The sequence below is a fragment of the Bufo gargarizans genome, chromosome 2, assembly GCF_014858855.1.
Source record: "Bufo gargarizans isolate SCDJY-AF-19 chromosome 2, ASM1485885v1, whole genome shotgun sequence".
NCBI classification, from domain to species: Eukaryota; Metazoa; Chordata; class Amphibia; order Anura; family Bufonidae; genus Bufo; species Bufo gargarizans.
Window position 1 is genome coordinate 515,394,275 of NC_058081.1, and position 27,438 is coordinate 515,421,712.

General features: G+C 48.6%; 1 protein-coding gene across 1 annotated transcript in view; it reads right to left on the reverse strand.

The window, feature by feature from the left end:
• Positions 1-27,438, reverse strand: part of LOC122928458 (branched-chain-amino-acid aminotransferase, cytosolic-like) — a 95,926-nt gene that overhangs the window by 25,808 nt on the left and 42,680 nt on the right. Inside the window, exon 2 of the mRNA XM_044281310.1 lies at positions 9,636-9,701. Coding sequence (XP_044137245.1) covers positions 9,636-9,701 — 66 coding nt within the window. The remainder of the gene's footprint in view (positions 1-9,635; positions 9,702-27,438) is intronic.

Here is a 27,438-nt window from a genome sequence, read left to right on the forward strand (position 1 = left end):
TCTCTTCCATTCAAACACACAGCACCTGCCCTAAACTCCCAACACAGAGGACAGGTGCAGTGTATTTGAATGGACATCACATGGAAGTGATTCGCCTGGTCACAAGACCCTCTATCAGCAGCAGTATTTGGCCGGGCGGACTTCCAGCAGCACACGGATGTACACTCTAGTAGGGATCCGGCAGGCTGTTCCCCTGCCGGAACGAGTAAACGCCAGTGTGAAAGTAGCCTTAGTGAATACAGTTGTATCTCGTCTGAACAATATTCTGTACAGCCACATTGATACATTGTAGTAAATGAGCAGAGAGATCTGTGCAGCACACGTGGGACGCCACGGAGTAGCGGTGGGCAGTAAACTTACTAACCTTGACTAACAGTGGGAGGAAGGTGAATGATACTGAAAGGGATTTCTCATAATCTTACTTTTGATACATCACAGATTAGACATATATTATACAAGCCTCATCTCGTGTGGAAATGCAGTACCTTGCATTAACATATCTCACACCCTCTGCCAGTCCTGGACACAATAGCAGCCTTCCTGACCAAAAGGCTATTTAACATTTCACCTCACATACATTGACAGGAACCTGTGGTTTCCTATTCAACTTGTTAGCATGGAGAGAAAAACCTGTTCAATGTAAAATAACCATTTTCATGTATTGTATATAGCAGATGTCAGCATTGTTTAGCAAAGTTTCAACTGCATATTGACAAACACATGTTTCCCAAGGCCTGCGGAGATCTAGCAGGATTGGTGCAATTGGATCTGGAAGGACACTATGTTCCCACCCCCAATATGCCCTATAAACTATGTGCTGGGAAATAAAGTTTTCAGATATTGACAACCTATGTTGAGTCAGGGCTGTCTTATCTCTCTGATCAGAAGCAAACCAGATATTCGTTGCACAGGGAAAATATTCACGGGTTGGAGGTCTGAAGCCTCATCATATAACTATCATAAACCTGCCGAGGAAAAAACGCTAACAGATACTTTGAAGTATTATGTACTATATCTATTATATGCCAACAAACCTAGTTTGGGGTTTCAAGTCTATCAAATATAATATTGCACTAAAGAGGGAAATAACTCCATGTGGATATCTTTTCACCTTCTTAACCATTTGATAACCATCTTTTAAGCAGTTTAATTACCTCCTTCAACACAGATTCATTTATACATTGCAAAGTATTCATATGGATCTATGCATTGATGAACATTGATGAACTATTGTTGTCTAGTGTCTAGGCAAGAAGCTGGGGATACAGGTCACCTCCTGACAAATCCCTACCAGCTTTCCCTAGACTTCTATGCCCACGTTTATACTCTTAACGTGGGAATAACTTGTCCTCGTGCCTGGGCTGAAGATACCCTAAAATCCCTAAGATGGTGAAAAGGGGAAAGAGGCAGTCTGCTCCCTCAGAACCTGGAGGGGCTGGCGTCTCTCTAACAGCCTAGACCGACAACCACAAGAAAGCAAAAAACAACTTATCTTTACTGAGCAGGAACAGCAACTCCTTCCTTCTTTCCTTCCTCTGAGCTAGACAGAAGCTATAACCCGCACAGGTCACTGGGAGTGGGCGTAATTTAAACTCAAACCAACGACCACACCCAGTGCACCTGAAGGGAGGCGGATATAGCTCAACTCCAAAACAAAACAAAAAGGCTATACATATGCTGCTAATCTGGCAGACCTCCGCACATAACCCTCACCAGTCGGCTGGCACTAACATCCACAGCCGGAACCTACATCCTCTCCTCAGGGCCGTATCCCCTCCAGCAAGGACAGTATCGTGATGTTCCTTAGATACCTTGTATCGCAGCCCATCAGGAACAAACAACCTCCCTGGGGGACAAGAACCAGGAGCCCCCTCCTGGGCTCCCAACACCTCATCTCCAATACGGGATACAGAGCGGAGACCACCACCCCATCAGCCCAAATCGGAGCAGGATCCTCTGAATCACATCCCCCAGGAAAGCTGCGAGACAACGCATCAGCCTTGATGTTTTTAACCCCCGGGCAAAAAGTAACCACAAAATTGAACCTGGTAAAGAACAGTGACCTTCTGGCCTGTCTAGGGTTCAGATGCTTGGCAGATTGCAGGTAAGACAAATTCTTATGATCCGTATATACTGTAACGGGATGAGACGCCCCCTCCAACCAGTGACACCATTCCTCAAAGGCCAATTTGATGGCCAGCAGTTCCCTATCTCCTACATCGAGAGCTTCTTGGAAAAAAAAGCACACGGAACCCATTTGCCAGGAGATGAACCCTGCAACAGCACTGCTCCAATCCCCACTTCTGATGCATCAACCTCCACCACGAATGGCTGAGACACATCGGGCTGCACCAGAATGGGAGCAGACGTAAAACATTCCTTAATCCCTTAAGGGCTCAGCCCTATTTCACCTTAAGGACTATTTTGCAAATCTGACCAGCGTCATTTTAAGTGCCGATAACTTTAAAACGCTTTGACTTATCCAGGCCATTCTGAGATTGCTTTTTTGTAACATAGTGTACTTCATGACACTGGTAAAATGAAGTTAAAAAAAATCATTTTTATTTATAAAAAAATACCAAATTTACCCAAAATTTGCAAAAAATTGCAAATTTACAAGTTTCAATTTCTCTACTTCTATAATACATAGTAATACCTCCAAAAATAGTTATTGCTTTACATTCCCCATATGTCTACTTCATGTTTGGATCATTTTGGGAATGATATTTAAATGTATCCAATCTCCCTCACTACAGAAATGGGAATTACAACTAACGTTCTCGGAGGAGAGGTGGGCTGGGCAGTTTGCTTTATTTGGTCTACCTTTAAACGTGTCACACATTATGAGGCTGGGATTAAAACCCTGCTTAGGTGGTACTTACTTTACCCCTTACTGCCTAAGCCTCATGTATCCAGGAGCATCAGCTTGCTGCTGGCGGGAGTGTGGCAACACTGGATCTCTTCTTCACATTCTTTGGTCGCGCCCAAAACTTTCTACATATTGGCGATCAACCTTCGAGTTGATTACGCAAATTGCTGGTCTCCAAGTGACCCTATCTCCTGCCTTAGCACTTTTGTTCCTCCACATTGATGATTTTCCCTATGACTATAGGCGCATCATAGGACATATTTTACTTAGCGCTAAATTAGTCATCACAAGACATGGAAATGGGCGAGCCAACCGGCTTTCTCAGAGGTGATCCAAGTCCTGAACGCTATGTGTAGATATGCGAAACTCCTCCCTGACTCAGTGTTGAACTCGACCCTTAGGGATAAAACTTGGTCCCCTTGGATGTTGCATTCTAAATGCAAGCCTTTACCTTGAATTTTATATTTTATACCCTAATAACGGAACATAAGTTCATTGTTATTCCGGTTACTGCTCCACAATCTGACTGATTGTTACTTCTTTCAGGCTCGCTGGGGGTCCTGTGCCTCACCCTCATTTATACTGTTTATAGTGTTATAACAGTTCTTTATCCTTCAGTACGCTTTGTGCTGTAATTTCTTTTACTGTACTGTGTTATACGCTTTATTATAAAATTTATAAAAATAATTATTCATAAAATGGTGCGGCTGCTTTACTCCCTTAGGCTGGTTTCACATGGGCATTGCGGGAAAAGGTAAGGGTGCGTTGCGGGAACATGCGTGATTTTTCAGCGTGAGTGCAAAACATTGTAATGCGTTTGGCACGCGCGTGAGAAAAATCGGCATGTTTGGTACCCAAACCCAAACTTCTTCACAGAAGTTCGGGTTTGGGATCGAGATTAGAAGAACTGGCACTGGAAAAAATGTGCACACTTTCTGCAATTTTCATTGAATTTATGATCAGCTAAAAAGTTTGTTGCTTCTCATTTTCTATGAAGAAAATAAAGCAAAATCTCTCAAATCGCTTTACTGCTGGTAGGAGGCTTGTTAATCTTCCAAGCAGGAGGCAGGAAGATCAGAGAGGGAGGAGGATAAAATCAGACCAGCCAAAAAAAATTGTGAGCCAGAGGAGGAATGTGTGGTCCTGCCGGGGTCACACGGGGTCATGTAGGATTTTTATTTCAAGACACGGAGGCTCCTATTGCTTAAACCTTTCTTTACTGTCCACCATAGCACCAAAGAAAAATCCATTAGAATAATACTATAACAACAGGCCCCTCCCCATGACAAGCCAGTATATATAGACCATGTTTCCCCATAATCCTCCTCTTGCTTTGCTGCTGCCACCACCAGATAAGTATCGTGCCAGTAGTTAAGATTGGTTTAATTCTATTAAGTATTGTTGCCATATATTTAGTTTTATTCTCCCTTTTGTGTCCTCTATAATCATTTATACCCTTTCCTTACCCCTTCTCTGGGTTACCACTGCCCTTTGTTCTGTTTCCTCCTGTTTTTCCCATGCCAGTCCCATTCTGGGGCTGGCGTGGATTTTTCCATTGGTTCTATTCTTCTTGCCTTTTCCTCCCCTCCCCTCTCTTACCGGTCGGCGCCTCTCTCGTTCCTCTTCCCGCACGCTGCGGCCGATTCTTCCAGTTCGTGGTGTGCCATAAGTATCGCAAGACTTTGGCTGCCATCTTGGATTTTCTTCTCACCAGATCTCTTTAGCCGCTTCCGCTCCTTGCGCACTGCTCTGCTATTGGGTAGCGCTTACTTCGCGCTTCCCCTGCTGCCTGCGCCGCATCTCCCTCCCTGACGGAGACCACGCCCCTTCTCTGGCGCGGATGTAATCGTGCTTTAGTTCTGCTGCCATTTTCTGCAAGCAGTTTTGTCGTTGCAGCGCCCGAGTGTCAATTAGAATAGGACCTTATTATTATTATTTTAACCTAGTGTTTCTGCCCCATATTTTTCTGGACCAGTGGGGCATGACTCACTCCCACTAGCCTTTATTCAGATATATTAAGAGTTTGCCATAGAGCCCATTCTACCCTATCATGTCCAAGCAGGGGCCCCACCATAGTCCTCAAGCCCTTGAGGGTTCTGACATAGGGAACCATTCCCATAATCTGGCTACTCATTCACCCATAGGGGATGACATCCCTTTGTTGGGCGAGTCCCAGACGGCGGCCTTTCAGCGTTTAGTTTCGAATTGTATTTTAGCGCCCATGGGGTCTATGTCTCATACCCTCACTAGGTCCATTTCAGAGGCCTTTAGAACCCAACCATCTGCTTTCAGGGGTCATGACCACCCCACTGTTGCCGTGACCCAGCCACAACCTCCTGACCGTTCTGCCTCCAGAAGTGCTGCGAATGGTGTTACATTTACCACCCAGGAAAGCGTGCTTATCACGCTCAAAAGTGCCTTTCCACGCCAGGCAGAAAAGGTGCAGCATTGGAAATGTGCCAGAGCACAACCTGATTCTGAATCCGAGCTCGGATCTGATGAGGAGGCTAATACAGAAGTCCTGTATGACTTGGAGGAGGAATGCGCAGGTATTACGGGAGACCGAGCGATCCCAGCTCCAGCTTGTATAGCCGGTAACAGTTCTCTGAGGCCGCTACTGACGCCTCGGTCTCCTTGATAGATCTGTTGGGAGAACCACTTTTTTATCCGGACATCCTCCATCATCCGAGATCGGCAGAGTGGCTCCCGGCGGACCATGTGGCCAAATATTTAGAGGCCCGCATGCGTTGCCCTCTTAGCAAGGAGGCACGTAAACAAATTAAGGGTGGAATGTCTGAGACTGCTAGTGCCCAACAAGGTCTGTGATACCCCGGTAGCAGATCGTAAGATAGCGCCGTTCCTGTCTAAGTCGGGTTGGAATCCCCGCAAGGGACTGGAGTCGGCTCTTAAAGCCTGCCAGGATAAGCTTCTGGATATATTTGGCCCCTTAGCTAGGATTTTTGAGCTGGCGGAATCCGCTAGGGCGGACGATAGAAAGGTGGACCCGGAGGAGCTCCGGGGTTGGATCCAAAGGGCTATTTGCATAGCCGGCAATGTCAATACGACCCTTTCCATTGAAAGACGCAATGCCATCTTGTTCAAGATTGAGCCTAAGCTGGCCAACCTTGCCCTTACGGAGGCAGGAAAAGACGCACAGGGCTTTCTTTTTGGAGTCTCCTTTATTAAGGACTTGAGCCGTTCTGTGGGCACCTTTATGGCTCTTGATAAAGCCCAGTCCTCTATGAAGAGAGTTTTGCATGGTAGGGTTTCCATCAGGGCTGGCAGTTCCAGGGGCCGTCTGTCTGGCCGCTCCGCATACCAGACCCGAGGCACGGGTCGAGGCTCCTACTCACATAGATCCTCCTTTGCCACAGGATGTGAGGCAACCATCGGGCTTCTTCCCTACCAGAGGTGCCCCAGGTCGCCCCAGTGGTTACAGAGGGACCACAGCCTCAAGACGACCTTACGGTAAGCAGTCTACCTCAACATTTTTCTAATGTTTGTGTAGTGGACAGGCTCCGTCATTTTTCTCACGCCTGGTAACGTATCACCTCGGACCAGTGGCTCCTTTCCACAGTCCGAGGTTTCCGCAAAGAGCTGGTGGACTACCCACGTAATTTTCCCCTTCCCCACCCTCAGCTTCTCTCTGGACCATCTCAGCTTTTGTTAGACAGGGAGCTGTCAGACCTCTACCAGAAGGAGTGAGCTCCAGAATCGCATTCAGGGTTTCTCAGCAACATCTTTCTAGTGAAGAAGAAAGGGGGTGAGATGTGCCCAGTTATCAACCTCCGGTCCTTAAACAGGTTCGTCCGTTACCGACATTTCAAAATGGAAGGTATTCACCTCCTCAGAGACTTACTTCTTCAGGGGGATTGGATGGTGAAACTCGATCTCAAGGACGCATACCTGACGGTTCCAGTCGGTTCCAGACTTTACAGTGGATTCGGACACCAGTCTTCAAGGTTGGGGTGCACATTGTGATAATGCGACCATAGGAGGACGCTCATTGGCCGACTAATCCAGGCTCCACATCAATGCTCTGGAGCTTCTGGCGGGCTCCTTTGCCATTCAGAGTTTCTCGAATGGCATGGCCAGGGCTTGCATCAGGCTACGCATGGACAACATCTCGGCTGTCTGTTATGTCAACTCCATGGGCGGCACACACTCGGCCATGCTTACTCATCTGGCAAAGGATTTCTGGTCGTATTGTCTTTCCAGAGATATTACTGTGCTGGCGGAGTACCTTCTGGGCCTTCACAACACCCAGGCCGATTGGAGTTCTCGTTATCTCTCAGACGGCAGCGAAAGTTGGACGAGAAGGTGTTCTCTGCTATCTCGTCTCTTTGGGGACCTTTCTCTATGGACCTCTTCGCCTCCCATCTGAATACCCAGCTTCCCTGGTTCTTCAGTTAGTGCCCGGACCCGTAAGCAGAAGTGGTGGATGCCTTCCTCCAAGACTGGTCCAGATCCCTGATGTACGCGTTTCCGCCATTTGCCATGATTCCACGGGTCTTGATCCAGGTTCGCTGGCAACGAGCCGATCTGGTCATTGTAGTTCTCTTTTGGGGCACCCAGTCTTAGTTTCCTCAAATACTGGAGCTGATGGTGGAGATCCCCACCTGCCGGAGTTTCCGGATCTCCTTCAGGGGTCGTGGGATCTGGAGCATCCCCTTCTCTTAGACAGCTCCCTGCGATTTCTAGCATGCAAAATTTCAGGGACTCCTGGGGAGTCTGAGAACTTTCGGCTGCAACTAGAAGACTTCTGGAAGACGCGTGGGCTCCCGCCACAAGACGAGCTTATAGAGCAGCCTGGAGATCTTGGTCTGGCTGGTGCTTAACTCAGGATTTGGATCCCGTTTCGGCACCTGCAACGCACTTTCTCACGTCATTGTTCGATGACGGCAAGGCTTATCGTATGATTAATTTGTTTCGATAGGCCATTTCCTCTGCTTATCAGAGGTTTGACGGTTTGTCTGGCTGGCCAACACCTGTTGGTGTGCCGGTTGCTGCGAGGTTCGAGTTTTTCTCTGCCTCCGAGGCCACGTTTCTTCACTATGTGGAATGTTTCCTGCATTCTGTCCCTTTTCTCTGCTTGGCCGTCTAATGCTGACTTATTGTGGCGCCAATTATCTGCAAAATTGGTCACTCTATTTTGTCTCATTTCCTGTAAGAGGGTTTCGGACGTCCGCGCCCTGGATCACGATGCGAGATCTTTTACTCCCGAGGTGGTTTCCTTTAATATCATGCGTCGTACCAAGACTCACATCCGATGGGTCTCGTATCCCAGGTTCTCTTCGCTTGAAGGAATATGAAGCTTGAACTTTGGCGCATTGGGTTAAATGGATCATGGCCTTGGCAGGGGTGGACACATCTGTTTTTACAGCTCACTCTGTTAGGGGGGCTTCGCCTACCTCTATGGTGTTTTCGGGTGTGCGCAGCTGGGGGACATCATGAGACTAGCGGATTGGTCTCGAGTTTCCACGTTTAGGGAATTCTATTTTCGCCCTCCTAAGCATGCCTTTTTATTTGATCATGGAGCAGCTTCTAACCAGCAATAGGAGCCTCCCTCTCTTGAAATAAAATTGCATGATTTTCCTATTTTATGACGTAAAGTCATGATTTTATGAAAGGCACGGAGGCAAGTATTGCCCCTCCCTTCTACCGACCCTCTGGAGTCTCATGGGTCAAGGGATTTGGGTTTTTCTCTAAATCCTGTGTCAGTGTGTGACAATTGTAAAACACCCTAGAGTTGTGTTACTAAACTCTTCTACCCCGCTACTGCCCTTCAGGAGCCGTTATATTGTCATTTGATATGATTTTGATTATTTCCTCACAAAAGTGCATAAAACCATTTTAAATGTATTTTTTTTTCCTTTGTAATGTTTCAGGTCTACCAGCAGGTGGCAGCATCATTGGTAGGGTAACCATACCCTCCTAGGAGAAGCCATTCCTCCTCAGCTAGTCAGTCCCCATACAGCAGAAGATAGAGAGTGGCCATATTCCTGCCACAGTATAGAGCTAACAAGCAGATGTCCTTGTCTGCAAGCTCCAAGTTGATAGAGCAGAAGATAAATCCCTGTCAACCATTGCCAATACCTGCTGGGACCTAAGGCAAAAGCTGTATCTTTTGTAAAGACAAGTAAAGACAAGTCTGAACTTCACTAAAAGTCTGGATCTCAATTTCTGCTGCAAATTCCTCTATTACTCCCACTATCACTACCCTCAAATTATTGCAAGTGAGCCAGGAGTCCAGCCGTACCCAGGTAGGAGACACCGTTGACACTATTACCACTACCATATACAGACATTACACCACTCTGGCATTCCTAACCTGGGGTGTGAGTTATAACATCTTTGAAGGGCCCTGTGACAATACCCTGCGCACGCTGCAATTGGCGTCACAAACAAACTATAGACTATTATATCCGCATCCTGGTAGGGGTTATCTGTGTGATGTCATTTCCCAGTGTTTTTGGCGGTCTATTTAAAAATGCTATTTTTCTTGTATGATGATAAGTCTGATGAAGGTGCAGTAGCACCGAAACGCGTCACTTATTCCCTGTATATGTGACTAAATAAATACAAGATTCATCTACAGCGAGAGCCGGTCTTCTATGCAATATGTATGAGAGGTTGTCACAGCCCCGCCCCCTGTTACTGACATCACTGAATATAACAGTAATATAATTCTACTGTGGTTGGCTATATGCCATTGCCAGGTACTTGTCACTGGATCTCTAGTGACCCTTGAATGCACACAACTCACCTTGAAGGCACCAGGCACATGATCATCACAGCCAGGTTTCCCAGTCTCACAACCATTTTTGCAGTTCTGTCGAGAAATAAACACAAGAAAATTTAGTTATAAGATCGGCTGATTCATAAGAGCAGCTGACATGTGTATTTTGAGGTTCTGCAGCAGCTGAGTGGGGTTATATGAGTGAGGTGTATTATCTTTTGATAGCCATCTGTGGATGCTATCGCTAACACCTTTACTGCCACAGACCACCAGGCAGGAAGACATAGACGTTTAGAGGGAACACTGGCAGCGATGCAGATAAATGGGTGGGTTGTAGACAGCAGACATATAGATAAGTGGTCGGTGGGAGAGAGGGGGCAAACTGTACTTTTGCACCAGGGCCCATGAACCTTAAGCTTTGTCCCCTGTTGGCCACTATACAATGCGGCACTTTGCTTGGTGTACGGAGGCCATAGAACTTACCGAAGCAAACAGTGTTCAGCGGGAGTTGGAACCCCACCAATCAACTATAGATGTCGTGTTTATCATACATGACCATGGTACCCTGCACTAGATATCGCGGTGTGACGTCATTACGCTGCACGGCCTCACCTGAATTCTGCAACATATTCTATGACGCCATCTCTCTCTGCTGTACTATAAGATGTGACGTCACGACTCTTAACCCCACACTGCTTTGTCAGTGGACATCATTGTTACACTGTACCATTTGACATCATCCGGCAGGGTAGATGCAAAATAGCGTGGCGTCATCACACTGAACCCGAGATACCCTGTTAATGACGGCACCCAGCCCATAGGTTGTGAATGTGAAATACAGGACCAAGAATCATTATTATGGTCAAGCCCTGATCTCACTGACTGACACTTTTGGAAAACTGCATAAACAGCAACTACCCAAAATGTAGTTATTATGGGATGCGCTCCCTCCCTGTTCTTCCCCTGTGAATGGGCGCCACGTGGTCTGTCAGTGGGATGTCATCAGAGATAATGTAATGAAGTGAAGAACAGGCAGTCCTTTATCTTCCATCAGCAGCTGCCTGACAGCAGACCCATCATTATTAGAACAAAACCACTGCACAGGGAGAGATAGCTTATGCTGAGTGTACGCAGTGGCGTCGCCAGGGGGGGGGGCCACAGCCCCCCCTACATCATGCTGTGCCCCCCCAACTAAAATGCCCGTGCCCCCCCAAGTGAGCCGCCGAAGTCAGGCACAGCCAGGAAGTTGAGCGCTTCCATTGAGCTCATCTCCATAGTCATCTGCCGGCCTGTGTGCTGCGGCGGTGCAGGGGAGGGAGAGGCGTGTCCCTTCCACTTTCCCTGATAGGCTGCAGGCACTTGGCCGGCAGCCTATCAGAGGCCGCCGGCCGGCGCAGGTGGCGCGCCGCCTGAGCTATACAGCGCGGGACACAGGCCGGAAGAGGCCGGAAGAGGCCTGCATCGCATTGCTGACATGGAGGTAAGTATGAGTTTTTTTTTTTTTTTTTACAATAGTGTTACTGGCACATTGGGGGGGCAGCTTATTACTGGCACATTGGGGGGGCAGCTTATTACTGGAAAATGGGGGGCAGCTTATTACTGGCACATTGGGGGGCAGCTTATTGCTGGCACATTGGGGGGGCAGCTTATTACTGGCACATGGTGGGCAGCTTATTACTGGCACATTGGAGGGCAGCTTATTACTGGCACATTGGAGGGCAGCTTATTACTGGCACATTGGGGGGAGCTTATTACTGGCACATTGGGGGGGCTTATTACTGGCACGTGATAGGGGGCTTATTACTGGCACGTGATGGGGGCTTATTACTGGCACATTGGGGGGGCGGCTTATTACTGGCACATTGTGGGTGGCGGCTTATTACTGGCACATTGGAGGGGGTGGCTTATTACTGGCACATTGGAGGGGGTGGCTTATTACTGGCACATTGGGGGGGCGGCTTATGGCTGGCACATTGGAGAGGGCGGCTTATTACTGGCACGTGATGGGGGGCTTATTACTGGCACATTGGGGGCGGCGGCTTATTACTGGCACATTGGGGGCGGCGGCTTATTACTGGCACATTGGAGGGGGTGGCTTATTACTGGCACATTGGAGGGGGTGGCTTATTACTGGCACATTGGGGGGGCGGCTTATTGCTGGCACATTGGAGAGGGCGGCTTATTACTGGCATGTGATGGGGGGCTTATTACTGGCACGTGATGGGGGCTGTTGTTACTGGCACGTGATGGGGGGCTCTTGTTACTGGCACGTGATTGGGGGCTCTTGTTACTGGCACGTGATGGGGGCACTTGTTACTGGCACGTTATTGGTGGGCACTATAGGGACATCTACTGAGGCCACAAAGAAGGGGTATTTTATATGGGGGGCTCTGTACAGTAGCATTTTATACTGGGACACATTATGGTGGGTACTATGGGGAAGGGGAGAGAGGAGTACTATGGAGTCATCTACGTGGGGCACTAAGAAGGGGTATTTTATACTTGCAAATTATGGGGGACACTGAGGGCATCTACTGGGGCACTATATATGGGGCATTTTATACTGGTACATTATGGGGGGCACTAGGAGGAAGGGGGGAGAGGAGCACTATGGGGGCATTTACTGTGGGCACTATATAGGGGTATTTTACACTGGCACATTATGGGGGACATTAGCTCAACTTGGGGCATAACAAGGGGGTATTTTTTGCACTGTCACATTATAAGGAGAATTATTTCTACTGGGGGGCATTATGGTGGGCTTTATTACTCTCCCATGGTATGACCCCCTAGTAGCAGCACCAGCCTCTCCCTGCTCTGCTATCTCTCTGCCCCTTCTCCAAATCCTTATTATGAAATCTTTCTTATTAGGATGAAACAGAACATCAGCTCCGCCGAGCCCCCGGCCAATGTGGTGAAGTGGAGTCCGAGATCCCCAAGGGCCAAGCCAAGTAACTGTAAGTTTTCATGTGAAATATGTTTGTTATACACATATAGCCTACACTGTGCCACACAATGTACAGTATACCGCTACACTGTGCCACACAATATACAGTATACCTCTACACTGTGTAGTCTGTTCTATAAGCACCCTTGTTCTGTGGCGGCGGACAGAAAATAATCTGGAAGTGCCGCTCCCGAGACCAAGCTCTGGATCCACCACTGGACCACTCACAGGAGTGTACATTTCTTCTAAACTGTAATCCGTATCCTTTGACAGTACCTGAAGGCTGTAGCCTGGCCCTGTTACCGAAGCTAGCCGAGTGGTGTAAGGTTAAGGTACTAGTAGAGATGAGCGACCGCTGAATCCGGATTTAAAGTTAGTTACTGCAAGATATGGATTACAGTTTAGAAATGTCAAATGTACACTCCTGTGAGTGGCGGGGAGGGAGATCTGTGGATGACACTGTTATAGAGAGGGGGATCTGTGGATGACACTGTTATAGAGGGGGAAATGGGGATGACACTGTCATGGGGTGGATCTGTGGATGACACATATAGCATAAGATGCTATATACGGTATGTGTCATCTACAGACCCCCCATAGCAGTGTCATTCACAGATCCCCCTCCCTATAAAAGTGTCATCCACAGGCAGCTAGGACATGTTGAAATCTGAGTGATTTTTTAAATTTATTTTTTAAACCACAGACAGCAGGACTTTTCTTCCCTGTTGCGGTTTTAGGTATTGGGTAAAGTATCGCAGCATTTCTGAGCGTACTTGTGTAAATATATTGTTGTTATAGCTGCCCCCCCTACTTTTGTCCTGGCCCCCAGTGTGCCCCCCCCCCCCCCCCCCAAATTTGAAAGCTAGAGACGCCACTGAGTGTACGGTAATTCCACATTCACTGAGAACCCACAAAATGTAAACCTCAGCTCCTGGATCCATGTAACAAGGTCATATTGTGCAGTTCCATCATCAACATTGTCCTAAAAAGGGGGCCATGGAAGTGATTCCAGCAGGTAGAAAAGAACAGAAGTTGCATCAAACAATTCCTATGATTGAAAATTCCCAGTATCTGCCCAGAGCTGCGCTCACTATTCTGCTGGTGGAATCACTGTGTACATACATTACTTATTTTGTACTGATTCTGCTTTATGTAACATCCCAGAGTATGTTACTAAACTCTGTTTCCCTTCTACAACATGTCAGGTGTATATTTATTGTCATCTTGTGTAATCTAACACTGCATTCTCCATTATGTGTATTTTCTATACCTGTTTTATATATTATGCTCTAATTTCCCAGCAGGTGGCGGCAATGTGTGATCAGGTATATAGCCAGTTTAGTATATCTAGGCCTGGAATAGTTCGTTCCAGCCTAGTCTCCCCTGGAAGAGCAGAAGTGGGCTGTTCCCATGTCCTGTCTCATGAGGAGGAGAAGGAAGTTAGTTAGTGTACCAGCCACCCCTGCTGGCGGTAGGTTGTGTTAGTAGGAGCTCCCAGTTACAGGGATCCCATCCTAGGATCCAGCCTCGGCTGAGGCCAAGGATCACTCTTCCCAGCCTGAGTCATCTACCTCAGCTGGTGACAAGCAAGCAACCCTCCAGAACTACAGATCTCCAGGAAGACATCATTCCCTGTGAGCAGTCCTTTGAGTACTTATCCAGAGTCCAGGAGAAGCCAAATCCCTCCTCAGCTAGTCAGGCCCATACCAAGCAGAAGATAGACAGAGCAGAAGATAGATACCTGCCAGATTCACTAGGCATATGACAAGAAGCAGAATATATATAGATTCCTGCCCCATATTGCCAATACCTGCTGGGACCCAAGACTAAAGCTGTAACTCGTATGGATTTCTGTTGCCATTCAGTAAAGACAAGTTGGATTATATCTCCTGTCTGGATCTCAATCATTCCTCAATCACTCCTACTAGCAACACTCAATTTATTGCAAGTGAGCCAGGATCCAGGTGTCCAGCCGTACCAAGGTAGGAGACACCGTTGACATACCTACTACACAGAGACATTATCCCCCTCTGGCATTCCTCACCTGGTACGTGAGTTATAACATCTTAAAGGGCCCTGCTACAGTACCTGCGCAAGCTGCAATTGGCGTCACGAACAAACCATAAACATATACACATATCCTGACCCACTGCATTATTGGCCATCGTACCAGTGTCCTGCTCACTGCATTAGAATCCTGTATTATACTCCAGAGCTGCACTCACTCACTCACTATTCTGCTGGTGGAGTCACTGTGCACATACATTACTTATCCTGTACTGATCCGGAGTTACATCCTGTATTATACTCCAGGGCTGTACTCACTATTCTGCTGGTGGAGTCACTGTGTACATACATTACTTATCCTGTACTGATCCGGAGTTACATCCTGTATTATACTCCAGGGCTGTACTCACTATTCTGCTGGTGGAGTCACTGTGCACATACATTACTTATCCTGTACTGATCCGGAGTTACATCCTGTATTATACTCCAGGGCTGTACTCACTATTCTGCTGGTGGAGTCACTGTGTACATACATTACTTATCTTGTACTGATTCTGCTTTACATCCTGTAATATACTCCAGAGCAGCACTAACTATTCTGCTGGTGGAGTTACTGTATGCTTACATCATACCTCCCAACCGTCCCGGATCCAGCGGGACAGTCCCGGATTGCAGTGGCTGTCCCAGTACGGGGAGCTATGTCCTGCTTTCTGGCGAGACAGTTGTCTGTATTATGTTGAAGCAGAAAGTCGGCTTTGGCTCCCTGCTTCATCATTCCCCCTGCCGGCTCTCGACACCTCTTGTCTGTGCGTGGGGGGGGGGGGGCAGCCTCAGCTCCGCCTCCTCCATAGACCAGAGCAGCTGATGTCCTGCTACTGCTGCTAGGAACAAGGTAAGGCTACTTTCACACTTGCGGCAGGACAGATCTGACAGGCTGTTTACCCTGTCGGATCCATCCTTCCGCTGTTTCACCATGCCGCCAGACCGCCGCTTCGTCCCCATTGACTATAATGGGGACGGGGCGGCGCTGTACGGCAGTTCGCGGTCAGAGGCCGCCTGACTAAAAAGTCGAACATGCAGGACTTTTAGTCCGGTGGCCTTTCGCCGTGCACTGCCGTACTGCGCCGGAGCGCCGCCCCGTCCACATTATAGTCAATGGGGACGGAGATGCGGTCCGGCGGCACGGCGAAACAGCGGAAGGACGGATCCGACAGGGTGAACAGCCTGTTGGATCCATCCTGCCGCAAGTGTGAAAGTACCCTAAGTATGTGGTGTTTATTTTTTTTACTTTTTGTGAGGGGCACATAACTGGACATACAGTCCTGATCGAAAGTTTAAGACCACTTGAAAAATGGCAAAAAATCTTATTTTACATTGTTGGATCCTAACAAGGTTCCAAGTAGATCTTCAACATGCAACAAGAAGAAATGAGAGTGAGACAAAACATTTTTTGAGCATTCAATTAATTGAAAATTGATTAAACTGAAACAGGCTGTTTTTCAGCTGATCCAAATTTTAGGACCACATGACTTTTAAAAGGCCAAATCTGTGCAAAGATGTGGATTAATTGTCATTTTCTGTCAGGTAGTCACAAGTTGTGATGGCAAAGGCAAAAAAACTCTCCCTTTTTGAACGTGGTCGGGTTGTTGAACTGCATAAGCAGGGTCTCTCACAGAGCGCCATCGCTGCTGAGGTGGGAGGCAGTAAGACATTTGGAATATCTTAAATGATCCTGAGGGTTATGGAACAAAAAAGTCAAGTGGAAGACCCAAAACAATGTCATCAGCACTGAGCCGGAGGATCAAATTGGCTGTCCGTCAAGACACTGGACGATCCTCGACCCAAATTAAGGCCCTTACTGGTGCTGACTGCAGCCCCATAACCATTAAACGGCATCTGAGACTGAAGGGCTTCAAAAACAAAAAACGTCTTCAAAGACCTCGTCTCCTTGAACGCCACAGAACTGCTCGTTTGGACTTTGCAAGAGAGCACCAAACATGAGACATTCAAAGGTGGAAGAAAGTTTTATTCTCTGATGAGAAAAAATGTAACCTTGATGGTCCTGGTGGTTTCCAACGTTACTGGCAGGACAAGCAGATCCCACCTGAGATGTTTTCTACCCGCCACAGTGGAGGGGGCGCCATAATGGTCTGGGGTGCTTTTTCCTCCAGTGGAAGAATGGAGCTCCAGGAAGTGCAGGGACGTCAAACGGCCGCTGGCTATGTCCAGATGTTGCAGAGATCATTCCTCATGACTGAGGGCCCTCGTCTGTGTGGTAACGACTGGGTTTTTCAACAGGACAACGCTACAGTACACAATGCCCACAGGACAAGGGACTTCTTCCAATAGAATAACATCACTCTTTTGGCCCATCCTGCGTGTTCCCCTGATCTAAATCCAATTGAGAACCTTTGGGAATGGATGACAAGGGAAGTTTACAAAAATGGACAACAGTTCCAGACAGTAGATGGCCTTCGTGCGGCCGTCTTCACCACTTGGAGAAATGTTCCCACTCACCTCATGGAAACGCTTGCATCAAGCATGCCGAAACAAATTTTGGAAGTCATAAACAATAACGGCGGAGCTACTCATTACTAAGTTCATGTTTCGAAGTTGGATTTCTGTTTTGGGAGGTTTCAGCCTGTTTCAGTTTATTTGTTGTTTTCATTAAATTGAATGCTCAAAAAATGTTTTGTCTCACTCCCATTTCTTCTTGTTACACGTTGAAGCTCTACTTGGAACCTTGTTAAGATCCAGCCATGCTAAATATGATTTTTTGCCATTTTTCAAGTGGTCTTAAACTTTTGAACAGGACTTTATTTCTGGGGGCACAGCTGGGCATATTACTGGGGGCACAGCTGGACATATAACTGGGGGCACAGCTGGACATATAACTGGGGGCACAGCTGGACATATAACTGGGGGCACAGCTGGGCTTATTACTGGGGGCAAAGCTAAACATATTACTGGGGGCAAAGCTAGACATATTACTGGGGGCACATAACTAGACATATTACTAGGGTCACAGCTGGGCATATTACTGGGGGCACAGCTGGGCATATTACTGGGGCCCAGCAGGACATATTACTGGGGCCACAGCTGGGCTTATTACTGGGGGCACAGCTAGACATATTACTGGGGGCACATAACTAGACATATTACTGGGGGCACAGCTAGGCATATTACTGGGAGCACATAACTGGACATATTACTGGCGGCACATAACTGGGCATATTACTGGGACACATAACTGGACATATTACTGGTGGCACATAACTGGACATATTACTGGTGGCACATAACTGGACATATTACTGGGGGCACATAACTAGACATATTACTGGGGACACAGATGGGCATATTACTGGGGGAACAGCTGGGCATATTACTGGGGGCACATAACTGGGCATATTACTTGGGGCACAGCTGGGCATATTACTGGGGGCACAGATGGGCATATTACTTGGGGCACAGCTGGGCATATTACTGGGGGCACAGCTGGGCATATTACTGGGGGCACAGCTGGATATATTACTGGGGGCACAGCTGGATATATTACTGGGGGCACATAACTGGGCATATTACTGGGGGCACATAACTGGGCATATTACTGGGGGCACATCTGGGAATATTAGTGGGGGCACACAACAGGGTATATTACTGTGGGAACAGCTGGGAATATTTCCATGAAGGGGCACATAACTGGGCATATTACTGGAGGCACAGCTGGGCATAATTCTGTGAGGGGGCACAATGTGGGCATGAATACTGCTCAGTGGCATGAAGGGGAAATAATTACTATGTGGGGGCATTAAGAGGACTGGTTGGGATTAGTTGCATAGTTATGTTTTGGGCAGAGTTAGAGGCTTGGCCTAGTGCGGACAAAATTTGCACCGGACAATGTGTCCCTCTTTGTTCATTTAGAAAGTTGGGAGGTATGATACATTATGTATCCTGTACTGGTCCTGAGTTATATCCTGTATTATACTCCAGAGCTGCACTCACTATTCTGCCGGTGGAGTTACTGTGTACATACATTACATTACTTATCCTGTACTGATCCTGAGTTTTACATCAAGACACGGAGGCTCATATTGCTATCTCCTTCTTTACTTTCCACCAATAGCAGCAAAGAAGAAATTTACATAATCATAACAATAAAGGACCCTCCCCTGATAGATCCTATAATAAGCAGTGTCCTCTTCATCAACTTCCTCTTTCTTTGCTGCTCCACCAAGATAAGTAACCTCTATTTTGCTATATGCTTATTGCTTGTTTGCTGTGGTTATAGGATTGATTTTTCTGAGCTTTATTTCGCTCAGGATTCCATATTGTATGCGCTTTTGCTTATTGGGATTCTTATCCCCTGGTCCTTATTTTATTGTCTTGGGGCCTTTGTATCCTTCTGGTCCTTCTGGGCCCTCTTTACCTCCTTGGGGGGTCCCCCCCCCTCTTTTTTACCCATCTTTTGTTTCTCCCCTATCGTTGGGTGCCGGTTCCTCTGGCTGTGATTTTGTGACTGGCGGTTCCCCCATTTGTTGCTCCGCTTCCCTGTGGCCGGGTCCTGCGTCCGGAAGTGTTCCCCAGGCCCTGGTATTGCCCCTCTTACCTTTCGCTGCGCTCCGCGGCATCGCGTCGCTCCGGCGCAAGTCCCGATTTGTTTTCCAGCGGGATTTCGGCTCTGCATCGGCACCGGACGGCAGCGCTTCCTTCTCTCTGCTGCTCCTGGGGTGACTAACCCCTCGTCGATTAGTTTGGTTGGTTAAGTTTCTCCCTGCCCTAATTAGGTTCCCCTTAGGCTCACAGGGTGCCTTATTATTATTATTATTATTATCAGGAGAAACAGACCGGTGTGATCTCAGCCACCATTGATAGCGCGCATAGATCGCGCAAAAGAGCCTTGCCGCGCCAGGCAGAAAGGGCGCATACATGGAAATGTGCTAGAGCACAAAACAGTGATGTAGAATCAGAGTTGGATTCTGATGCGGAGGCTAACGCGGAGGCGAGCGGCCATTCTGGGGAGGAAATGGATTATGACATCCCTGGCACTTCTGACCCTGTGCCTTCCACCTCTGGGTCTGCGGGTCCTGCCACCACCACCCCTAGTGCGGCTCCTTCCCTGGTGGATCCCTCTGGCAACCCCTTGTTTGACCCTGATGCCCTTCACCACCCTAGGTCATCAGAATGGCTGCCAACGGCCCACGTGAGCACCTATCTGGAGCACTGGGTGCGCCGTCCTCTAAGTAAAGAGGCGCGCAGTAAGCTTAGATCCGAATGTCCCAGACCGTTAGTGCCAAGCAAGGTCTGTGAGACGCCTTCAGTGGATCCGAAGATGACCCAGTTCCTGGCCAAAACTGGCTGGAATCCCCGTAAGGGGTTAGATTCGGCACTGAGGAGTTGCCAGGACAAGCTCCTAGACATCTTTGGTCCTCTGGCCAAAATTTTTGAGATGGCCGAATCGGCCAGAATTGACGGCTCTCCAATTGACCCGGAGGAGCTTTCTGGTTGGCTACAGAGAGCCATCTGTATCGCGGGTAGCTCTAACTCATCCCTGGCCATTGAACGGCGTAAAGCCATACTTTTTAAGATCGACCCGAAACTGGCTAATCTGGCTCTTACCGAGGCAGGAAAGGACGCTAATGGTCTACTTTTTGGGGACTCCTTTATCAAGGACCTCGGTAGATATGTGGGGGCATTTACGGCGCTAGACAAGGCCCAATCCTCCATGTGTAGGGTGTTCCGGGGTCGGGTCTCCACCAGGGCCGGCAGTGGTAGGGGTCGTCTGTCCGGCCGTTCCGCATTTCAAGCCCGCAGTTCGGGCAGAGGCTCCTATTCACAAGGACGACCCTTCCAGGAGCAGAGAAGCCCTCCTCCTCCATTTTTCCCGACCAGAGGCGGCCAATGGCGATCAAGGTCATTTCGAGGAAACCAGAACCCTCGCAAATCCTTCGGTAAGTCTATCCCCAGTGGGGACTTCTTTGGATCCTTGTGTCGGGGCAGACTCCGTCATTATTCCCATGTTTGGTCCACGGTTACGTCAGACCCATGGGTGTTGACTACGGTGAGGGGGTTTCACATAGAGCTCACGGGATCTCCAGAGTTCATGCTTCCCCCCCGCTACTGGGGCTGGCCCAGCCTCACAGGGACCTCGTAGACATCGAACTCCGGTCCCTCTTCCAGAAGAGGGCAATAGAAAGGGCCCCCCCCCTACCTCCGGGGGTGTCCTCAGCAGCATTTTTCTAGTCCAGAAAAAGGGCGGCCAGATGCGTCCAGTGATAAATCTACGTGCCCTGAACTCTTTTGTGCGATATCGCCACTTCAAAATGGAGGGGATCCACCTGCTTCGGGACTTGTTAGTTCCAGGGGACTGGATGGTAAAATTGGACCTCAAGGATGCGTACCTGACGGTCCCGATTGCCGCGGCATCCAGGGATCTTCTGCGTTTCCGTTGGGGGGACGAAGTGTGGCGTTTCACGTGCCTCCCGTTTGGCCTGTCGTCAGCACCTTGGTGCTTTACCAAACTGTTGCGTCCGGTCATGGCCTGGCTGCGGTGTCGGGGTGTGCGTCTAATCATCTATCTGGACGACATCCTCGTTATGCATCAATGTCAGTCGACGCTGCTGCAACACCTTCAGTGGACCTCACAGCTCTTGACAGACCTCGGTTTCCTGCTGAACCCCGAGAAGTCGATCCTCACGCCATCTCGTCAGATGGAGTTCCTGGGCTTTACAGTGGACTCGGTTTCGGAGTCCCTCAGCCTCCCGATGGAGAAATTGCGGGCGATCCGCAAGGAGTTGAGACACGCTCTCGCGGCTACCTCCCTGTCGCTGCGCCATCTGGCCCGCATCATTGGCCTGCTGGCATCTTCGATTCAAGCGGTATTCCCGGCGCCTCTCTACTATCGGGCTCTACAACGACTGAAGATCGCCCATCTTCGAGCCGGTGCCACCTTTGCGGATCTGGTGGTCATGGATCAGGAGGCTCGGGAGGAGCTCCGTTGGTGGATAGAGAACTTGGAGGCGTGGAACGGCAGAGCGATCTTCGGTTTCCAACCGGATTTCGTGGTGGAATCGGACGCGAGTCTCAAGGGCTGGGGTGCCCACTGCCAAGGCATTTCCACAGGTGGTCGATGGTCAGAGGAAGAGAGCCGTCTTCACATCAACGCGTTGGAACTTCTGGCGGGTTCGTTCGAAATCCGGAGTTTCTCCAATGGCATGGCCCATGCGTGTATCCGTTTGCGCATGGACAATGTGTCGGCGGTCCGCTATGTCAATCACCTGGGCGGCACTCAGTCGGCTACTTTGGCTCACCTCGCGAAGGAATTCTGGACCTACTGTCTTTCCAGGGACCTCATGGTGCAGGCGGAATATCTCCCGGGTCTTCACAACTACAGAGCGGATTGGAACTCCCGATACTTCACGGACGGCAGCGACTGGAGGCTCGATCCGGAGACGTTCTGCTCGATTTCGGCCATCTGGGGCCCTTGCACCATAGACCTCTTTGCGTCGCGGCTCAATACCCACCTTCCCAGGTTCTTCAGCTGGCGCCCGGATCCGGAAGCGGAGGCGGTGGATGCATTTCTCCAGGACTGGACTTCGGCTCTACACTATGCGTTTCCGCCCTTTGCCATGATCCCGAGGATGCTGCTTCAGACTCGTCGTCAGATGGCGGAGTTGGTGGTGGTGGTCCCCTTCTGGGGGACTCAGGCCTGGTACCCGATGCTCCTGGAACTCCTGGTGGATGTACCTCTCCTCCTCCCGGTTCGGACGGATCTCCTCCAGGGCCCTCTGGGCGTGCCCCACCCCCTACTGGTCGACGGATCCTTTCAACTTCTGGCGTGCTGGATCTCGGGACTCCCGGAGAGGTCGGGGGAGTTTTGGAGGCAACTAGATGCCTCCTGGATAACGATTGGGCTCCCGGCACCCGAAAATCTTACCGGGCAGCTTGGAGATCTTGGGTTAACTGGTGCGTGGAACAGAACCTTGATCCCGTTTCAGCGCCTGTGACCCATTTATTGCAGTTCCTTACGTCTCTTTTTGAGGCGGAAAGGCGTATCGGACCATTAATCTGTTCCGTTCGGCGATTTCTTCAACCCACCAGGGTTTTGATGGTGTTCCGGCGGGTCAGCACCCTTTGGTGTCGCGCTTGCTGCGTGGGTCTCGTTTGGCTCGGCCTCCTCGGCCGCGCTTCACTACCACTTGGGACGTTTCTCTGGTCCTCTCTTTCCTCACTGCGTGGCCTGAGAACGCGTCTCTTTCCCTCCGTCAGCTTTCGGCCAAGTTGTTGACCCTCTTTTACCTTATTTCCTGTAAGCGGGTTTCTGACGTCAGGGCTCTGGACCATGATGCTCGGTCCTTTTCTCCTGAGGGCGTCACCTTTAACATTACGCGGCGCACCAAGACCAATATTCGGTCTGTCTCTTTTCCCTGTTTCCCGTCTTCCCCGGCGCTATGTCCTGTGGCTTGCTTGCGGGAATATGAGTTGCGCACTCGAGCTCACCGCTCTGTGGCCGTTCCACAGTTGTTCCTCTCTATTCGCCATCCTTTTGGCCCTGTGTCTAGCCCCACTTTGGCGCGCTGGATGAAGTGGGTCATGTCCCTTGCTGGGATTGATACAACGGTCTTTACCGCTCATTCGGCCAGGGGCGCGGCTGCCACCGCCCTGGCGGTTTCGGGGGCTCGTTTGGAGGATATTTTGCGTTTGGCGGATTGGTCTAGGGCCTCCACATTTCGGGAATTTTATTTCCGACCGCCTCCACATGTGTTCTCCTCCATTATTGGTCAACTTTGAACTTGCAATATGAGCCTCCGTGTCTTGATGTAAAACTAAATGATTTTCCTATTTCATGACGTAAAGTCATAGTTTTATTAAAGACACGGAGGCGAGTATTGCCCCCCCTGGATATTTCTCCTGCCCGCCCTTTTTTGTGGGGTGTTATTTTTGGACTGTTTACATTGTCTTTAGTTGATATTTATGTATATTTGATGTATATCATGTTATTATTTATTGTCCTATGTTTTTTCACCGACCTGACTGTGTGCTACGGTTTTCAGGGTCGCTTTTTCGTTCATTGCCTGACCCGTTTCTTACACTGGCTATATTGTTTGCTCTGTTTCAGGCTGATTTCTCCACGGTGTTTGGTCTGTTCCATGGTTCCAGGTTTCCTGAGGTGTTAGCCCGGTTGGCTTGATTCTGCTGTTCGTGGGTCCCGTTGGTTGCAGTTCTCGGGTCCAGTTCCGGTTCCAGTTCCGGTTCATGTTACAGTTGCAGTTGGTGTCAAGAAAGAGGAAGTTGATGAAGAGGACACTGCTTATTATAGGATCTATCAGGGGAGGGTCCTTTATTGTTATGATTATGTAAATTTCTTCTTTGCTGCTATTGGTGGAAAGTAAAGAAGGAGATAGCAATATGAGCCTCCGTGTCTTTAATAAAACTATGACTTTACGTCATGAAATAGGAAAATCATTTAGTTACATTCTGTATTATACTGCAGAGCTGCACTCACTATTCTGCTGGTGGAATCCTTGTGCACATACATTAGCTGAGTTCCTATAATACAGGAGCAGTTTTTTTTTTAATACAAGATGTCTGTACAGTGCCAGCTGAAGACTACAGTTTTCAAGAGGCAAATCACCAGAGCAAGCTCTGAGCAGACAGTGAACAAGGAGCACAGAGATTCCAGCTCTGTAGCCTGCAGAATTGGGAATACAGCTCTGGACTTTCCGGTATTTGCCTTGGAGGCTTCTTATTGCATCTTGTCGATAATGTTGCCCCTTGTCTATATGGGTAACTAGATGAAAGGGCCATCGGAGCATCAGGTGAGCAGCTCGGCACCCAGCCCGTCTGGCACACAGCGGTGTGAAGGCCTGTTTAATCGTGTGTACACAAGCTGATTACAGGCATATCGGGCTGCCAAGTGTCCCTAATAAGGGGTGAGATATCACCGCAACTCACATCAATCCTCATAATACCCACGTTATACATACAGGGAGACTATATGTGAACACTCATGTCAGAGGGCTGAAAAGAAGTTCAGCTACTTTTGCAAGAAAAAAACAACCTTACCCTTTGTATTTGATTACGGCTGTGGGTTGTATTTTGACCCCTGTTGACTCCATCTAGTTGATCTGTTGGACTGTTACGTGACTGTTGCTATACCTTTAAGTGCTTGCTATTTATATGCTGCATTATATCTCTCTGCACTCAAAGGGGTTCTCTGGGAATTATTAGAAACTAGCAGAAGGACCCGGTCAGGTATATTTCATCTACTTCATTTAATGTGTGTTTGTTGTTAAAAGATATCAACAGTATCCACTATAACAGTGACATCTACAGTACCCCGCCCCTTTAACAGTGACCTCCACAGCGGCCTGCCCCCTTAACAGTAACATCCACAGCGCCCTCCCCTTTAACAGTGCCCTTCACAGCGGCTGCCCCTTTATTAGTGACCTCCACAGTGCCCCGTCTCATTAACAGTGATTTCCACAATAACCCTGCCCCCTTAACAGTGACCTCTACAGCACCCTGCCACCTAACACTGATGTCCATAGTGGGCTGTCCCCTTAACTGTAGCCTCCACAGCAGCCTGCCCCTAGGGTGGCCAGAGGTCCGGTTTTAGGCAGTACACGTACAGTCTGGCTTTCAGACTCCCTGTCCTCCGTCTGGCGCAGGGCCTGGACGGACACACGGATGTTCTTTTGAACAGCTCACTCTCAGACAACAGCACTATTAGCTGCAGGGAGAAAGTCACCCTCCCTCCCACCCCTGTAGCTGACAGAAGTTGATTTTTACCTTAATTTATTCAATCCCTGTAGGCTGCAGAGGGAGGGTGTATGGCGTAACTGAATCGGGGCGTGGCTTAGCAGATATGGGGGCAGGGCTACCTGCCCCTGAACTGTGACCTCCACAGCACTCCGCTCCCTTCACAGTGTCATCCACAGCGCCCTGCCCCTTTAAAGCTGACCTACAGCAGTGAAGAAAAATGGCTGGGTTGTTATGAAAACCTGGTGTAAAACTGTGCGTATGTGGAGACTAAGGGCCTGTGAGCTTCTATTGGCCGATAAGGGACATTAGACCGTGTGTATGGCAGTTGGGATATGAAGAGAAAGACTTGCAGGCTTGTATTGGCTAATGCAGGTCATTTTTTGGAAATATCTCAGGAACAGTACAGAAACAAGATTTCTTTCCAGGTAGCAAGGGATGTGTATACCAAGTTTCGTTGAAATTGATGGTTGCGTTTTTAGTACAGTACATATATACATCCTCCTTTATATATAGATGTCTGCAAGCAATCCATGTGTGAATAGGATAGATGGCCTCCACTTGCACAGCGGCCTGGGAGGCAAGGTCTCATGAAACACAGCATTCCTGCACCTTTATATGCTCTATACTGGTGCGCTTTGAAGTGTTCAGTCTAACTGCATATTGCACAAAGCATCACTCCATTAATATCTATTACAGAGCGGGAACACTGCCACTGCTATAATAGTAATATAATTACATTGTGATCAGACATGAGATCCACACACCTTATACTACAGTAACAGCTATTCCATCTATTACTGCTGACAACCAGCCTCTATACCATGTCTGAGAGGTTGTCACAGCCCCGCCCCCTGTTACTGACATCACTGAATATAATAGTAATATAATTACACTGTGATCAGACATGAGATCCACACACCTTATACTACAGTAACAGCTATTCCATCTATTACTGCTGACAACCAGCCTCTATATCATGTATGAGAGGTTGTCACAGCCCCGCCCCCTGTTACTGACATCACTGAATATAATAGTAATATAATTACATTGTGATCAGACATGAGATCCACACACCTTATACTACAGTAACAGCTATTCCATCTATTACTGCTGACAACCAGCCTCTCTCTATATCATGTCTGAGAGGTTGTCACAGCCCCGCCCCCTGTTACTGACATCACTGAATATAATAGTAATATAATTACATTGTGATCAGACATGAGATCCACACACCTTATACTACAGTAACAGCTATTCCATCTATTACTGCTGACAACTAGCCTCTATATCATGTCTGAGAGGTTGTCACAGCCCCGCCCCCTGTTACTGACATCATTGAATATAATAGTAATATTGCACCTTCCATCACGTACCAGACCAAGGAAAACGGTTATCTGCAGAACTGTAAGTGGCACCGGTGCTAATCTGTGATAGGTCATAGAGTAGGGGAATTTAGTCAGTGTGCTGTAGAAGCGTACCCTGGGTAGCAGGAGTAGATAGGAAAGTAGAGAGTAGCTTGTACGCCGTGTGTTTTCTGTTTAGTGCATTCTGGTTTTATGCCAAGTCCTATTACCATTTTTGCTGATTTATGTAAACCTGTTTATACCATTTCTGTCACTTGCCCATTGTGCCTCTGGTGCGGTGGTACTAGACTGTTACTCCGATTTTCCGGCAGTTACATTTTTGTTCTTTAATAAAGGCGGTGTATGCGTCAGCCTCCTTGTCTGCTAGACTGTATTTGAATCCTACCTTGCAGTCTCCTCCTCCTTCTCCTTGCGGTCTCCTCCTACGAGCGGCGCTGCAAGCAGGGTACAGTCACAGAGATGGAGGCGACTGAAGGCAATGTGCATGATCATGATGATCAAACAATGGTGGAACCCCTGCAAGGGCCCTCCCTATCGGCACATTAAAGTGAGGATAGGCTCACTTTACTGAACCAGACAGTGTCATTTTCGCTTTCTCACTACTAGATATGTATTAAGGCTGGTTACAGCCTGCATTTGTGGGAGGGGCTGCTGTCTATATGTTCCCCACGCGTCCTCACCTGGAGGACGTCTGCTTCATGCAGCTTCCTCGATCCGTCACTTCCGGTCGCAGCGCGTCTCTTCCGGG